The sequence below is a fragment of the Podarcis melisellensis genome (genome assembly GCF_964234715.1).
Source record: "Podarcis melisellensis genome assembly, chromosome: 14".
Lineage (NCBI taxonomy): Eukaryota > Metazoa > Chordata > Lepidosauria > Squamata > Lacertidae > Podarcis > Podarcis melisellensis.
The window spans coordinates 13,047,110-13,064,018 of record NC_138546.1 but is presented as its reverse complement, the minus strand read 5'-3'; the positions used below and the strand labels follow the sequence as shown (position 1 = coordinate 13,064,018).

The 16,909-nt window shown below is 43.7% G+C and overlaps 1 protein-coding gene across 3 annotated transcripts in view; it reads left to right on the top strand.

The window, feature by feature from the left end:
* The window catches only part of LOC309357014 (acyl-coenzyme A synthetase ACSM3, mitochondrial-like), a 19,985-nt gene extending 3,076 nt beyond the window's left edge, over positions 1 to 16,909 (top strand). For 2 of the 3 annotated variants that reach the window (XM_081888881.1, XM_081888882.1), the window contains exons 2-14: positions 728 to 1,003; positions 2,313 to 2,523; positions 4,010 to 4,217; positions 4,340 to 4,483; positions 5,777 to 5,933; positions 7,025 to 7,104; positions 8,111 to 8,234; positions 9,562 to 9,642; positions 10,075 to 10,176; positions 11,838 to 11,965; positions 12,058 to 12,157; positions 13,213 to 13,332; positions 15,029 to 16,909. In XM_081888881.1, the coding sequence (XP_081745007.1) occupies positions 782 to 1,003; positions 2,313 to 2,523; positions 4,010 to 4,217; positions 4,340 to 4,483; positions 5,777 to 5,933; positions 7,025 to 7,104; positions 8,111 to 8,234; positions 9,562 to 9,642; positions 10,075 to 10,176; positions 11,838 to 11,965; positions 12,058 to 12,157; positions 13,213 to 13,332; positions 15,029 to 15,115 (1,764 nt within the window). In that variant the 5' untranslated portion in view covers positions 728 to 781 and the 3' untranslated portion in view covers positions 15,116 to 16,909. The remainder of the gene's footprint in view (positions 1 to 727; positions 1,004 to 2,312; positions 2,524 to 4,009; positions 4,218 to 4,339; positions 4,484 to 5,776; positions 5,934 to 7,024; positions 7,105 to 8,110; positions 8,235 to 9,561; positions 9,643 to 10,074; positions 10,177 to 11,837; positions 11,966 to 12,057; positions 12,158 to 13,212; positions 13,333 to 15,028) is intronic. The other variant, XM_081888883.1, reaches the window with a different exon arrangement.

The window sequence follows — 16,909 nt, the reverse complement described above, 5'->3', positions numbered from 1 at the left end:
TCCACCCACATCTGGGGACCCAAGGTTGAAGAAGACTGCACTAGAGCCCACTGACCCTTCAGAGGTATAATGCGATGGAGCAGCCTTGCAGATGTTTTGGACTTCATCTCCCATCAGCCTCAGCCAGCATGGTCAATAGTCAGGTGAAGAGGTGCAGATTCTACCTCAATGATTTTGTTTACATGCCACGGATGTTTTAACACATGGAATGTTTATTGCGTTTCCAGATTTGCTTTTTAACCAGGGTTTTTTGTTGTTGATGTTTTTAGGGGATGATTTTATTTATTTTTTTGCTAACTGTGTGGCTTCAAATGCAGATCTTTTATCATATTTTCGTATCTGATTTCCATTTGTAATGTTCTGTTTTGATAATCTTGTCATGTTTTAAGAGATCCCCCTGCCCCAAATAAAGAGCAGTATACAAACAAACAAACAAACAAACAAAGTGTAAAATATCATCCATTGATTGCTTCTGACATCTCGTAAAGACATGCTTTCTCTCCAGAATTTTCTTGGCCTATAAGACTGCACCCTGTTATTACCTAATTCCTGTTTTTATTATACTGTTTTATTGTGTTTAGGTTTCATTTATTTGTATATAGTTAGAGATAGGCGGTTTAGAAATGATTTTGCATAAAATAATAAAGAAAAAGAACCTTGAAATTCTCAGCGAGCTGAAGAAATCAGTATCTTCTCTGTTGTACAATGGTTTCCCTATGTTTTTCAGGTAGACAGCTCATGAAAAATGCACTGAATGTAATACACTGTGGAAGGCCTCACTATGGCATGCATCACCTCGATGATATTATCGAAGGCCTCAGCCTTTCGAGCTCTCTGGCCTCTTCACCTGTCTTCTTCCCGAAGCTTCAGCAAATGGCAGCTGGCCCTGGCTGCTCAGAACTTTTCAGGCTACAAATCCATACAAGAACAATATAAGCCAGAGGTGCCAGAATACTTCAACTTTGCAAAAGATGTGGTAGATAACTGGGCTGAGGCGGAAAAGGTAACATTTTCTGTCACTTTTCATGTCAAGTCTTTCAAATGTGGTGCATCAACACAGCAGTCTGGTTCGCGCATAACACTAAGCCCTGGTTTATATGCCTTAGCAGTTTGGCCATGGTTTGTTAAACACAAATTAACCATTGCTTGTTAGCCATGGTTTGTTGTTGGTTCATAAACCTTGTTTACTGTGGCTTGGCGTTACACAATAACCTAGCCAGTGTGTGGTGCGTGTTTTAAATTCCATCCTATACATAGCTGTCAACTTTTCCCTTTTCTTGCGAGGAATCCTATTCAGAATAAGGGAATTTCCCTTTAAAAAAGGGAAACGTTGACAGCTTTGATCCTATATTTCAATAGATCCTTTGCTCCAGTGTTGTTTGACTTCCACTGCCAGCATGCCCAATGTTCAAGGATGATGGGAATTGTAGTCCAACATCATCTGGAGGGCCACAAGCTAGCCACTTACGTTTTAGTACCCAAAACTGCACCATACGCCCTCAAAGAGGTATCAGCAGACCTGAGGGATACAAAGCTTGTAAAAGTACAAAATATTTTTTTGGGGGGGGGACAAAACAGACCCATGAGGACTGAGCATGCTCTGTGGGTTCAGAATGCATGTTGAGTGGACCTAGCAAACCAGTGGGGAGGGCAATGGAACGGAGTATACTGGAAAAGGGTATAGCTGGCTGGCACCTTTTAACAGGAGCATTACAATATTCTGGTGCTGATCCCACTAGTAGAGACATCGACAAAGACAAAGCAAAGCAGGAAATGTCAAATTAACCAATTAATGACTTTAACTAGGGACAGGGCAGAAATTCAGCTCAATTCACATTCAAATACATCCTAAACTGCACTTTTCAAAACAACATAGGGGACAAAACACTTTGAAATTCAAACTTTTGTGAGTTTTTCAGTGCCATTCTCTAGCCCAAGTAATGTTTAGAAAAATCAAAATACTAGGGTAAAGTTTGAATATGAATGCTTATATTAGTGGGCACAAGAAACAAAAATGTATTGTATTAGGGAAGATTGCTTTATAAAATTGTACATATTGGGCAAAATTGCATCCAAAAATGAGGATAGTGAGAAAATTTTTGCTGAGGAATTTTCACGATAACTGATTTTTTTAAAAAAAGTAAAAACTAAATTGCAAACTGATGTGTAAATAACTAAATCTAAAACTGAAACATGAGAAACCAAAATTGACAGGCCTCTAGCTATAACCAGTACTTCATACTTGGCCATAAGAAGCGTTCTGCCAACTGAGTGTGGTTGTTTATAGCCAGCTGACTCTGTCATTCCAACAGGAAGGAAATCGACCGACAAGCCCAGCTCTCTGGTGGGTCAATGATCAAGGAGACCAAGTGAAGTGGAGCTTTGTGGAGCTGTCCCACGTTTCCAAAAAAACGGCTAGAGTGCTCTCTGAGCAGTGTGGCCTGCAGAGGGGAGACAGAGTCATTGTGATCCTGCCACGGATTCCTGAATGGTGGCTCTTGAATGTGGCTTGCATGCGAACAGGTTAGCAGCATGCGGAGAAGTGCTGGTTGGTGGAGGAAGCAGGATGGGCCCTCTCCATATGGGATCAGGATCAATCCCTTCCCATTTTTTAGTTCAGGGGTTGCCCTTTGCCTAAACACTTGAGCCATCCTTTCATGGATAATGATCTTTATTTATACAGATGTTTACTTTCTGCTTTATTTATACAGATGTATACCTTCTGCTTCTCTTCTAGCCCCCACCTGCACTATACAGTGGTACCTCAGGTTACAGATGCTTCAGGTTACAGACTCCACTAACCCAGAAATAGTACCTCGGGTTAAGAACTTTGCTTCAGGACGAGAACAGAAATCATGCGGCGGCAGCGGGAGGCCCCATTAGCTAAAGTGGCACCTCAGGTTAAGAACAGTTTCAGGTTAAGAATGGACCTCCAAAACGAATTAAGTTCTTAACCCGAGGTACCACTGTGCATTTAAAGCAGTATCAGACCACTTTAATCGGTCATGGGTTCCCCCAAGGAATTCTGGGAACTGTCGTTTGTCAAGGGTGCTGAGATTTGTTAGGAGGCCCCTACTCCCCTCACAGAGCTGCAATTCCCCGAGTTCCCTAGGAAGAGGGATTGCCTGTTAAAACACTTTGAGAATTGTAACTCTGAAGGGAACAATTCCCAGCACCCTGAGAATTCGCAGAGTTCTTTGGGGGGAAAGCCATGACTATTATAGTGGGATGATACTGCTTTAAATGGATAATGCAGATGGGGTCCTAGTTTCTGTCCTGTTCCCGTATACGTCTGCACACACCCTTAATAGAGCTTCAGTTTGCACCTTGTGCAGCTGTGTTTTCCAGCTGGATGCCAAATATTAACCATAGTGCAGGGGTCAGGGATTGGATCCAGTCAGTGAGTTGGATCCTTAACTCCCCCTCCCCTGCGGTATGACTCATCCCCCCCCATGCAGTTTGAAATCCGAAGCCTTCAGTGCTCCCATTGCAATGAAGGAAGCTGAGGACTGTTGGGTTTCAAACAAGGGACTTTTCTAGCCTTTTGTGTGTGAGATTCCAGGAATTCAACCGGAGACGGTTTACATGCACGGCAGATGTTCTAACCCAGGGGTCTGCAACCTTTTTCAGCCGTGGGCCGGTCCACTGCCCCTCAGACCATGTGGTGGGCCGGACTATATTTTGAAAAATAAAAAATGAACGAATTCTTATGCCCCGCAAATAACGCAGAGATGCATTTTAAATAAAAGCACATATTCTACTCATGTAAAAACACCAGGCAAGCCCCACAAATAAACCAGAGATGCATTTTAAATAAAAGGACACATTCTACTCATGTAAAAACATACTGATTCCCGGACCATCCGCAGGCCGGATTGAGAAGGCGATTGGGCCTCATCTGGCCCACGGGCCTTATGTTGCCTACCCCTGCTCTAACCACTTCTTCATCGCTCTTAAGTTGGAAACATGTGACGTCATTTTTAATCTTCGTCATTTGGTCCCTCATTAGGAACCGTTCTTATTCCTGGGACAACACAGCTGACGGCAAAAGACATTCTCCACCGTGTCCAGACTTCAAAGGCCAGATGTATCATTACTGACGAGGTTCTGGCCCCAGCAGTAGATACCATAGCTTCCAAATGCCCATCTCTAGAATTCAAGCTCATTGTGTCAAGGAACCACAGGGAGGACTGGCTAAACTTCAGCGACTTATTGAAGTAAGTATACAGACTTGTCTCTATACATAATCTCTCTGCGGGACAAATTTGGCAAGAGTCGTGCGCTTGAAGTCTGTGGTTCTTTTGATCAAATGGGCTTCAATTTATTCTATTTCTTACAGGCTTGCACCTGCCGAGCATGACTGTGCAGTCACAAAGAGCTGTGACCCAATGGCTATCTATTTCACTAGCGGGACAACGGGGACTCCCAAAATGACTGAACATTCTCACGCAAGTCATGGCATTGGCCTTGGTGTAAATGGAAGGTATGAAAGGTGGTGTGTCTGTGTGTGTGTGTGTACTTTTTTCAGTTTCTTGCCATCTGATCCACACTCAGTTTCATGAGAGCACCCAGATAACGAATCATTCTGATCATTTTGCAGAAGGATACAAGCACATACCGTACTTTTCCGTGTATAAGATGAGGTTTTTGGTTTTTTAAAAAAATTAATCTGAAAATTGGGGGGGGGCATCTTATACACGAACAGTGCATAGTGGGGACATGGGATTGGTTGCTGCCACTAGCTGGAGATTGTCAGTGGCTATAGGGCATGTTATTGTTGGCTGCAGCAAGGGCTGGTTTGGATTGGCTGTCGCTGCAGCAATTGGGTGGGCAGTCGGCGTATTCTAGCAGCGATGTGAAATACGATTGGCAGCTCTTGCATTGCATGTCAGGTGAGTGAGCGATATTCTGTAATCCCCCCTAAAGAAAGCTCAACAACCCTAGGCAATCCTCCCCCAAAAAGCTCAACAACTCCATTTTCTTAATTTTTAGTCCCTCAAAAAGTCTTATACACGGGGGCGTCTTATACACTGAAAAATACGGTACCTTTTTATTATTATTAAAAGAACCGCTTTGAGGTGTTTGTAAAAAATAAATAAAGGAGTATGTATATGTTATGATATACATACATACATACATACATACATACATACATACATACCGGCCTTCAGGTTTGTGCCTTCAAAATGGGCTCTGGTGGCCTACCACAACAAAAACACTTTAAACCTGGACTTTGGAAAGTGACAGGAAACACACTGAAAGTGTGGCATAAATGAATGATTAATGGGAAGACACGGAAACACCCCACACGCAAATCAGCATGAATGCTCACAGTCATGTAACCACCCCGTAATCAAATCAGAACAAATGCTCCATGAAGACCACATCTAGTCTAACGACTTTGTGAAAGTAAAGCAGGATGAATGCCAAATGAACAAGTTGTCTTAAGATAGTTCAAGAACAGATCTTCACAATGGTGTGGCTTGCAGTTACAGGCTGGGTACGTATGACAGCAATCCACCTCCTTTGCTGGGGTCAACTAACTGATTCCACTAGTGGAAGCCCACATAATGATTTCAGCTAGCACAATGGGGCTTCTCCCTTCTCCCCTGCCCTTGTGCACAGGGTTTTTTGTGGGGGGAGGAGAACCCCACAACAGCATGCTGGAAGAGGAAGGAGAAGGCAAACAACTAGAAATGCTTACGCTGATGGAACATTTCTAGCAGTGTGATGTTGAATTCCTAATATTTTTGCACTTCTTCTTCCTGTTACATAGGTATTGGCTGGATTTGACCCCCTCGGACATCATTTGGAATACGTCTGACACAGGCTGGGCAAAATCGGCTTGGAGCAGTGTTTTTGCACCCTGGATCCAAGGGGCATGTGTGTTCGTTCACAGCATGCCACGCTTCGAGCCAACCCCTGTACTTGAAGTAAGGGACAAGTATTATACTAGTTACTCAAGGACTGGACTTTCCTTTGAACATTGTTTGGATTCATACAACTGAACTGGTTGTGTGGGATGTTGGCTGAGTAGACACATAGAATTTATCTCACAGTGAAGCCGCCCCGTGATGGCTGCAGCATTCATCTCTCTCTCAGCCCAGCTCACTTCTGCAAGTTCATCTTCTTAATCTACTTTCAACAGTGTTGACCCACAGCTACCTAAATTCAGACCTCATGGCAGACCACAGTGTGCCCAAATTATCCCTTTATTATTTTCTTATAAGTCACTTGTTATCTAAAAGGTCTCCAAGAGCTTTGAAAGCATTAATATACTTCTAGCTGCTGAGATTAAGTGAGTTACGAATTTCTTGTCCCGTGCATGTGTGTTGTTGTCCTGGAATATATTTAATGGAGCTAGTTCTGGAGTTGCTTCTATTACCTGTTTGGTTATTTTGGAGATTTCATGCAGCACTGTTATCCAAAAGGATTGAACTCTGGGGCATTCCCACCACATGTGGAGGTATGAGCCTATGGAGCTGCAGCCTCGCCAACATTTAGATGAGGTTCCTTGCATCCATATTTCATTTTATTTCATACTCACCAGTTTTCTACTCATGAGAGGCTGGTAAGAGTAGAAAGGGGTCCCCCATTCATCCTCAACCTGCCCATCTTACAAGTAAAAAGGCGGGCAAATAAAGCTTTCACAGGCTAATAACTGTTTTTGGAGGCTAAATTACAAGGATGAAGAGAGGAGGGCTTCCCCTCTCCAACCCCCAGAGAGCTAATTTATAGCAACTGCCTTGGGGGAAAGAACATCTCCTGTTCCATTAGTTGTTTTGTTTTTGAACATGTGGTTCTTGATGCATCTGTTTATAAATGTTAAGCTGCTTTGAGGACTAGTTGAAAAGCAGGATACATAAGTACTTAAATCAATCAGCTGGAGAACGGATTAGCAAATATGTCTGTATGCCACATCTTTTTTAAAAACTGCCTACCGATAGCTGCAAAAAGCTATATATTACGATCTGTACACAGCATTAAACTAGATTTTGATCCATTGTTTTTTATAATCATCTAGGCTTTGTCCAGGTTTCCCATAACAACTTTCTGTTCTGCTCCAACTGCTTATGGGATGCTAATCCATCACAGTTTAAGCAGGTAAAGAAGTACTATACAACTTTTAGAAGACATCTGAAGTCAGCCCTGTATTGGGACGTTTTTAATGTTTGATGTTTTATTATGTTTTTATAGGTGCTGTTGTTATTTACTACTTGTTGGCACCACTTATCATTGCATTTGCTCAGACAAAATCCCAGCCTAAGCAGGAAAACATTTATTGCCCTCCCTGGTGAGGAGAAGCCAGTGAGAGCCAGTGTGGTGTAGTGGTTAGAGCAGCCTTTCTCAACCTAGCATCCCTAGATGTTGTTGGACTACAACTCCCATCATCCCTGACCACTGTTCCTGCTAGCTAGGGATGATGGGAGTTGTAATCCAACAGCATCTGGTGACCCAAGGCTGAGAAAGGCTGGGTTAGATTGTCAGAGTAGGACCGGGGAGACCAAATCTTCACTCAGCCATGCAGCTCGCTGGGCCAGTCAACTGCTTCTCAGGCTAGCCTACCTGACGGGGTTGTTGTGGAAGGGGTTAAATGAGGAGGAGAAACATGTAAGCCCCTTTTGAGCTCCTTGGGAAAGACGGTGGGATATAAAAGCAATCGATCAATGGCAAGTCTAGGATGAATGCCTGGCAGGAATCTATAGCTGCCCAGGCTGTTGTTAACAAGCAACTCTACACAGATATGCAGACTTCCAGTTCTAGCTCTGGAAGTAGGAGCAAAGATAAAGTGGGAGATCTTATACTATGGGGTAGAAAATTGGAACAGGAAACCTTATTGCTTCTAAACCTCCATGGACCAAATCTGGCAGGTGGGCAGAGGTGAACTCATCACACAACCTAGAAAGCTTCCTCCTATAAACCATTTATATTTTCATAGCTTAGCTGTGTAAATAAATGTTTCCTGAATCTCTAACCATTCAGCTTTTTTAGAAGAAACGCTTCTGTCTATCCATGTTCTCCAAACCATGATTAATTGTATAACCTCTTGATTATTAACCCTTTTGAAATCTAAACGTTTCTCTCTCTTCCCTTCCCCATTTATCCAAAGTTATAAATTCCACAGCCTGAAGCATTGCGTGAGCGCAGGGGAGCCCATGAACCCAGAAATCATGGAGCAATGGAAAACAAAAACAGGACTGGATATCTACGAAGGCTACGGGCAGACAGAGACGGTAACGCTGGGCAGTTTTTAAAGTGCAGCAACAGGGTGTTCTTTCTGCTTTCAGAACGTTCATGAAGCTGCAATGGATGTCCATATTCTGCTACATAAAAAGCAAAAAGAAGTAACTTGCATGCCACCCCGAGTGGTGCAAAATTTCAGAGGGGTTCAGGCTCTTCACCCTGGGTTTGTGTTTCCTTTTGGGAATCTATTTGTTTGTTTATATATTAATTTTATATACCACCCTTCATCATAAGATCTCAGGGCAGTTCACAGAATGAGGCACAGTGGAGACTGCAGTGTCTTTATCATAAATGGTTTATTTACACATATATACAACCTGAGCCTACGATGGAGGGATTCACAGCATTAATACTTCAAGAGGGTCTTGCTTCTCCCATAGCTGCAGCTCTGGATCCAGACAGGTATCAGCCATGACTCTGATGCTCTCTCCCACTCTCCTAACTTTACCAGGCTTTAACATCTTATTCCAGGTCACATCCCAGCCAACCCCAAAACCTGATTTTTGTTTTTCTGATTAACTCTGAGCAGAGGAAGGGGCCCTATCCACTTGCTCTCTGGCTCGTTGCCTTCCTAATGGCCCATCGCCCCAGGCGATTTCCTGCTTAGGAAAGTAATCTGCCTTATATTTGAACACTTGCCTTGATTAAATTCTAACACCTACTGGACCCAGGAATTTAGGGTGTCTAGCACCCATAAACTCACAACAGTATAAAATATAAAGGCTTAATGTACCTGTTAACAGGGCTGCAACATTTAAACATTGATTTAATTAGTGAGACCAACCAATTAATTATCTTGACAGCATGCAACCAGATTAGTTACATGAACGTGAGATGCTGCCTTATGCAGAGTCAGAGCACTGAGGCTGATCTAACTCAGTACTGTCTGCACTGACTGGCAGCAGCCCTCCAGGATTTCAGGCAAGGGTCTCTCCTGGCCCAACTGAGGATGTCAGGAACTGAACCTGAGAACTACTTGCAAAGTAGACACCGTACTGTGATGCCATACGATTTCTCCAGTGCTTTTAGAATGCCACTTTTTCTACCTTCTCACTGACATGTCACATAGCATTTCTGACCCATAGGAGCCACTTCCTAGGGGCCAAAACCCCTTCAGCCCCCCAATAAAATATTTGAGGGGGCCACCCCCCACAAAGTTGATGGACATTGCCATTCAAATGGCATGCGTGTGCCGCTTCTAGTGATCAGTTATGCAGGGCAGGGCCTACCTAGGCCTCCCCAATATTTTATTCAAGTTGGCACCTTCACCCACCGAAATCTCATTAGCCACACTTTGCTTTTCACTACTTGAAACAGGTGCTGGTTTGTGGAACTTTCAAGGGGATGAAAATTAAGCCGGGCTCTATGGGGAAGCCTTCCCCAGCCTATGACACTCAGGTACAGTATGCAGTGCTGGTTTTAAGAGTTTTTTTATTTGGGGGAGGAGAGAACCTAAGGGCTGGAGGTCACAAAGTTGGCTACCCCCCTAGCTTAAGCAACTGGTCTTTAACTGGTGTGGTTGGGATTCACGTGCAAGGCACAAGGCAGCCTAAAGTGGACCATACTGGGGTGCCTCACTTCAAGTTACCATTGGTCCATCTGGTTTAGCATCGTCTACATTGGCAGCAGCAATCCAGGGTTTCAGACATCATCGTTCACCAACCCCAATTCCAAGATGCCAGGGATTGTACCTGAGACCTTCTGGATGTGAAGCAGGTGCTGTAGCAGTGAGATATTGCCCTTTACCACCTGACCCCCCCAAAACAACTTTGTACGCTTTAAAAAAAAAGAAAATCCGATGGCTTTTGACTATTTTCTCTTTGCTTTTAGATAATAGATGAAAACTGCAATACGTTGCCTCCTGGGAAAGAAGGAGATATTGCTATCCGAATAAAACCGACACGGCCATTTTGTCTTTTCACTCGATACACGGTAGGGATGCAAACTGCACGGCTAAGTAAGAACTAGAAGCCGTTATTTACTCAGAATTGGATCTAGTTTTCGGATCGCCAGGAATTAGAGCAGCATCTTGCCCTTCCAGCTACAAACGTAAAGCTGGACAAGATGATCCAGTGGCAGAAACTCAGAAGCTATTGCAGGGGCTGAAGTAGCTTGGTAGCCATTTGAGGGGCTCAGAATGAGAGTCGGAGAGCAAGGAAGACCAGGCGTCTTGTCTTGTAGGACCATTGACCAAGCAGAAAGAAACACAGCACTGAAAGTTTGAGCAAAGGCATGCCCAGGAAAACCTTATTGGGCGAGGCAGAGGTTAAATGGTGCTCCCCCACCCCACAAATTCCATGTACAGACACTGGCCAGCCAGAATTATAGGGCTGTACGTTGCACTCAGGGCTGACCAACTGAAATGAATGATCCTAAGTTAGTCAATTCTATTACTTTCAACATGCTTACTCTGTGTAGGACTAGCATTGGATACATACCTTCCCACTGTAAGCAAGAAACAGCTTGGGGTGGAATGGAGCAGTAATTACCACTCTTAATTTTGTGTTATGTGTTGCCCCATGGCAGCCATGGTACTTCCTTCAGTATCTACCCTGCTGGTCCAGAAAGGTTGGTTACCCCTGTGTTTAACTCTGGATTTAGTGCAATGTGCAAGCACAGCCTGCCTTTCCTTCTGGTGTTCTTAAAATGTTCACCGTTAACCCAAGGGCTGAATACTTACCTGCTCCCAAAAATGGTATAATTCAGTAGCACTTGCATTATCTCAGTAATATTAACTCAAGTCTTATGGCATGATAGGGTAGAAGGGTGTGGCAAATAGCATTGATACAGCAGGAGGAAATGAATAAAAATAATACAGCCGTACCTTGGAAGTCAAGCAGAATCCATTCTGGAAGTCCGTTTAACTTCCAAAACATTTGGAAACCAAAGCGTAGCTTCTGATTGGCTGCAGGAAGTGCCTGCAGCCAATCGGAAGCCACAGAAGCCCTGTTGGCTTCCAAAAATAGTTTGCAAACTGGAACACTCAGTTCCATGTTTGCGGCGTTCGGGAGCCAAACTGTGAGAACTAAGCTGCTCGAAAATCAAGGTACGACTGTAGTGGTGATATAGATATAATAGAATCATAGAGTTGGAAGGACCCCGAGGAACCATCGAGTCCAACCCCCTGCAATGCAGGAATCTCAGCTAAAACATCCATGGCAGATGGCCACTCAACCTTTGCTTAAGAACCCCCAAGGAAGGAGAGTCCACAACCTCCTGATGGAGATATCCCGTATTTTTCACTCTATAAGACGCACCAGACCACAAGACGCACCTAGGTTTTGGAGGAGGAAAACAAGAAAAAAAATATTCTGAATCTCAGAAGCCAGAACAGCAAGAGGGATCGCTGCGCAGTGAAAGCAGTAATCCCTCTTGCTGTTCTGGCTTCTGTGATAGCTGCGCAGCCTGCATTCGCTCCATAAGACGCACACACATTTCCCCTTACTTTTTAGGAGGGAAAAAGTGAGTCTTATAGAGCAAAAAATACAGTAGTATACATAAACATACACACATATACACACACTCATCTATGCCTAAATTTGCAAGCATGAGCATGCTTGTGCTTTTTATAAGTACCTATTCACCTCTCCCAGGATGATCCAGAAAGAACGAATTCAACTGTACATGGGGACTTCTACATCACCGGGGACAGAGGAGTGCAAGATGAAGATGGCTACTTCTGGTTCGTAGGAAGAGCCGACGATGTCATCAATTCTGCTGGGTAACGCACCTTCTATGTGGTGCTAAGCGTTTTCTGCAGACCAAGACCAAGTATCAGAAGGTCCCTTCAAAGCCTTCTCTTTTGTTTCCAAGGTACCGCATTGGACCATTCGAAGTGGAAAGTGCATTGATAGAACACCCGGCGGTCGTAGAATCCGCTGTTGTTAGCAGCCCAGATTCCATCAGAAGGGAGGTAAAAGGAGTTGAGTTGTATTACAGTATGGAATGTTTTTAAACAGAGGAAACAGTTTGCTGGCTGTTTTGAATGGGTGAAGGCCAGAATGCATGAAGCACCTTCAACAACAACAACAACAACAAGTAGTTTATTACTTATATTATATTATACTTATAATAATAATAATTTTATTACTTATTACATTTAGCTGGGTTGCCCCAGCCACTCTGGGTAGCTTACAACACATATAAAAATATTATAAAACATCAAACATTAAAAACTGCCTTCTGATGTCTTCTAAAAGTCAGAGTTATTTATTTCCTTGACATCTTATGGGAGGGCATTCCAAAGGGCGGACGCCACTGCCAAGAAACCCCTCTGCCTGGTTCCCTGGAACCTCACTTCTCACAGTGAGGGAACTACCAGAAGGCCCTCAGAACTGGGTTTCAGTGTCCAAGCTGAATGATGGTGGTGGAGATGCTCCTTTGGGTATACAGGGCTTTAAAGTTTAGGGCTTTAAAGGTCAGCACCAACACTTTGAATAGTGCTCAGAAACATACCAGGAGCCAGTATAGGCCATTTAGGTTTGTAATTTCTGGTTTTTAAACTGTCATATAATTGAAAGTTGATTTTTTTTATGGTTCACATTTGTTGTAAGCAAAAAGACGTCTCTGAAAAGACAAAATCCTGCTGGTGTTTACGTGTTCTTTTTTGAATTTGAAAGCCTATGAACTCCACAAGGAATTCATGTTCCAGAACACAATGGTCCATGCTGATTTGAACACCTTATGCTGGGATGTACAAACAGCAATCCCCCGAGCCACTTAAATTGGCACGCTTAGCTTTAAGCTGGCACAGTAAAATGGCTTAAGAGATTTGTGGCTGTACAGTCCATCTCTTCAGCTGCCTGTTAAAAAAAGGTGGTGCAGCCACAGGACACAAAACACACACACAGAGTTTACCATTCTTTGGGTTGGTCGTGGACCGTTGGAAATGATCCATTGTTATAATCTGCCCAAAGAATATTTTGCTAAGTCTTCATGATCTTTTAACAAACATATTCATGTGTTAAGGTTGTGAAAGCCTTTGTGGTTTTGGCACCCGACTATGTTTCCCGCGACCCAGAAGCACTCATTAAGGAGCTACAGGATCATGTCAAAAAAGTCACTGCCCCTTACAAGTATCCTAGAAAGGTAAGCCATGATCTAGCTTCCTTTAGATCCCTGCTCTGGCTTCCAAACTCGGCCCAGTTCCTGCACAGGCTTCATGTCCTTGCCTTCAATACTCTCCATGGCTATGTCCCTGCACCTGCCAGCTTTTATATCCTTCCTTTGGGCTCATTCAGCTCTACCACCCTGAGCTTCGTGGATGTGTCCTTTTCTCTAAAATGACCCCACCCTTGGTTTCTCCTTATGCCTGCAACTTCTACCCAGAATGCTTCTGTAAGTCCACCTCCCCTTCAAATCAATCCTCAAAACTCATCTTGTCCACAGAATGGAACAAACCCTTCATCAAATATCTATATCTAAACTGAAGTGCCTGAAACTGAAAAACACATCCATCTCTTATTTACTCCGGTCTTCATTGCCTTCCCTCTCCTCTAGTATTTCCCTTGTGCCTCAGCAGACTGTGAGTCCCTTGGGGCAAGGCTCTGTCAAACCTTTGGGAAAATGCCATAGTCAATCTCTGAAGCTGTGTACACAGCATACATTTAAAGCATGTAGCTTCCTTCAGTGAATCCTAGAAACCACAGTTCACCCCTTACAAAGCTACAGCACCCTTAACAAACTACAGTTCCCTGGACTCAGGGGCAGAGGTAGTTTGCTTTAAATATTTGGTGTGTGTGCAGCCTGAGAGAGGAATGAGAAGATACCTTGCAGGGAACTATCCTGCACACCTGAACCCAACAGCATTGCCCTCACATCAGCTGGTGAACTGCTTTAATGTTTGTGTGGTTTTTAATTGTGTTATAATGTCCTGTTTTAATTGTATCATAATTATTGTAAGACACTTTGGCATTTTTCAAGGAAATTGTGATATACAAATATTTTTTAATAAATAAACATGAAGGATGGTTGTTGGGTGCTTCAGAAACTCTTTGCAGCCACTGCCCAGCAGCTAAGCCCCTACCTTACCTGCCCCACAACTGGCATCAGGTGTAGGGCAGTGTCAAGGCAGGAGTTGGGGCAGGTCAGCAATAACTCACAAAGTTAACTCTCCATTCAAAGAAGCAAACAGCACAGGCCTCGCGATCATGGCAACCCTTCCCAGCAGGTCTTGCCCCAATGAATCTGTTGCAAGAACTGAAGGTCCCCACCTTCCCACTGCTCTCTAAGACTCTTCTCCCCAGCACCCTGAGGCTCCTTCACCATGCCACCCTTTGCTCTGCCCGCTTCATCCTCTTCGTCTTCTGGGAGATCAAGAGGGAGGGGAGCTGGTCACAGCTGAAAGGGGAGACTCCCTGGCTTCTTCGGCGGCCTGCCTCATTGCTGCCTCTTGGTCCCCTTCCTTTCCTGCCTCTGCCTCTGAGTCTGAACTGCTCTCTGCCACAGCCTTTTCCTTCTCACTAAACCCTGTTGCCTCTTCAGCTTCCAACACCACCTCCTCCGTTTGCTCCCTCTGACCCCTCATCCTTGTCCTACCACCAATCCCCTGGCTCTGAGCCGTCCTCTCTTGGGGGTTCCCAAGCTGGTGCCTCTCACCATTCCTCAGCATCCAGCCAGTCCACAACAGGTGGTGTAGCTCACAGGCTGGAAGATCCTCCATCCCTGAAATAGGGGTAAGTAGAGCCCTACTGTTTGCTTTCCAAAAACAGACTCCATATAAAAAAAACCTTTGTATGTTTTGCCCCCTCTTTGGCTCACTGTAATTCCTTCTCTTGTCCAACAGGTGGAGTTTGTGCCACATCTGCCAAAGACAATCAGTGGGAAAATCAGAAGAAACGAATTGCGCAAGGCAGAGTGGGGGAAAGCTTAGATTTAGCTGTTTACTTCCACAGCGCCTGTTCTGAGTTTTATATTGGTTCCTTATGTTGCAAGATCTTGCCATGCCAGCCTCTGTATTTAAATCCCAATGCTGCAGCTGTCACACACACACACTGCAAAAAAACCCCAACCCTCACATACCCACTCCCTAGGACTTTGAGGTATATTACAAGCAGTGCAGGATCAGGCATTTGGGGAATATCAGTGGCTGAGCATCTCCCTCCACCCATTTATATAAAATCCAAAAAGCATCTTGCAAGGTTGAGCAAAGCAAAGCGTAACTCTCATTCCAGATGCTGCGTCGCATGCAGAAAAGAACACATTGTACTCTGGAGAAAATGCCAACACAAAGTTGATTCCAAAGCTCAGAAGCTTAAAAAATCACCACGAATCTGCAGGGAGCTACAAGAGCAAGCTAGACATGTAATCAAGCACGTTAGCCAGCTCCTTTCCCCGCTCCCCTGTAGAGGCAGAATGGGTCTCGATCTGTTCAGATCTCCTGTTGACCCAACAGCTTCCAACACACAGGATGATGGAAGTATCCACACCCAGGCCACTGAAAAAATCAGGGGAGTACAAGTTGTTGCAATTGGGACATAGTTGTCCCAAAGCAAGTGAATTGAACTCTCTGGGATTATAAATAAGGACCTGACACATGTGCTCATTTCAACATTCCACATAGTTACTGGCAGCAAGCTTCTTTGGGCACCCCTGCTAGAAAGCCCTTCTAGAGGCACAACCTGGCCGCAGCCTAAATAAGTCCAGTCTCTATTGTGCATCAGGGTGATATAAACTACAAGGGATCCGGTGGTCACCATGCAAGAGTAGCATCCCCACCAATGATGTACTATGCTGAATGATGCTGGCATCATTGAAGCAGGAGAAAAGGCTTTTAATTCAGCTGGACACAATCCAGCCAATATTAAATTCTTTTAAATCCCATTTAGTTCAATGGGAGAATTCAATACAGACTGAACGTCAGTGGGGCCTGAAGCAGGTGATAATGACTGATCATACCAGGAATATTTTTTGTTTCTGCAACAACCGGAGGCCCACATCTGTGCTTAAATATTCTCTCCCCATCCGTGTGTATGCAAGCTCCTAGGATTATAGTTAAGAACAACTGAGCAGACTTTTAAGTATTAATATTTCTGCATATGTAACTTCCCTACAGTGCTTAAAGAGCTATCAAAATCAAAAAGCTATCAACAGGCAAAATCCAAACTGTTAAAACAGAAAATAGCTTTTATTTCATATTTCACTTAATTCAGATCATAAAAAATGGTTAGCTAAAAAATTCCAGCCCGGACCAATATGGGTTATCTCCTGTGACACTGAAAGCACTATAGGCACAGTATTTCATGATATTGGCAACCATTTTCAAATCATTGCCAGTTTTCTCATGCATTCAAGAAGAAAGTCACAGAACTCTCCTGCCATGCTATGCAACAACTTCATTCCATTTAATGTGCTGAGCTTGCTTAATTTGTTGTAGAACTTCTACCTCTTTACTTTCTGATTGATGTGGGTTTATGTTAGCTCATGTCTTTGATTTAAACTTCTGACTTTTTCCACAGGCTGCGTACCAGCCTCAAGTATGGTGGTAATGCCCCAAAGTAAACAAAACATGTTTTGACAGAAATAGAGCATCAAGATAAGAAAAGTGCTTCAGTTTTACTGTGGAATTTAAGCTGCTATACTGGAAGGAAGTCAACCTCCAGAATTCCAGGCCACACTTTTATTGTACTTCACTAATAAAAAATCAATATGTATGTAAAACTTAAAA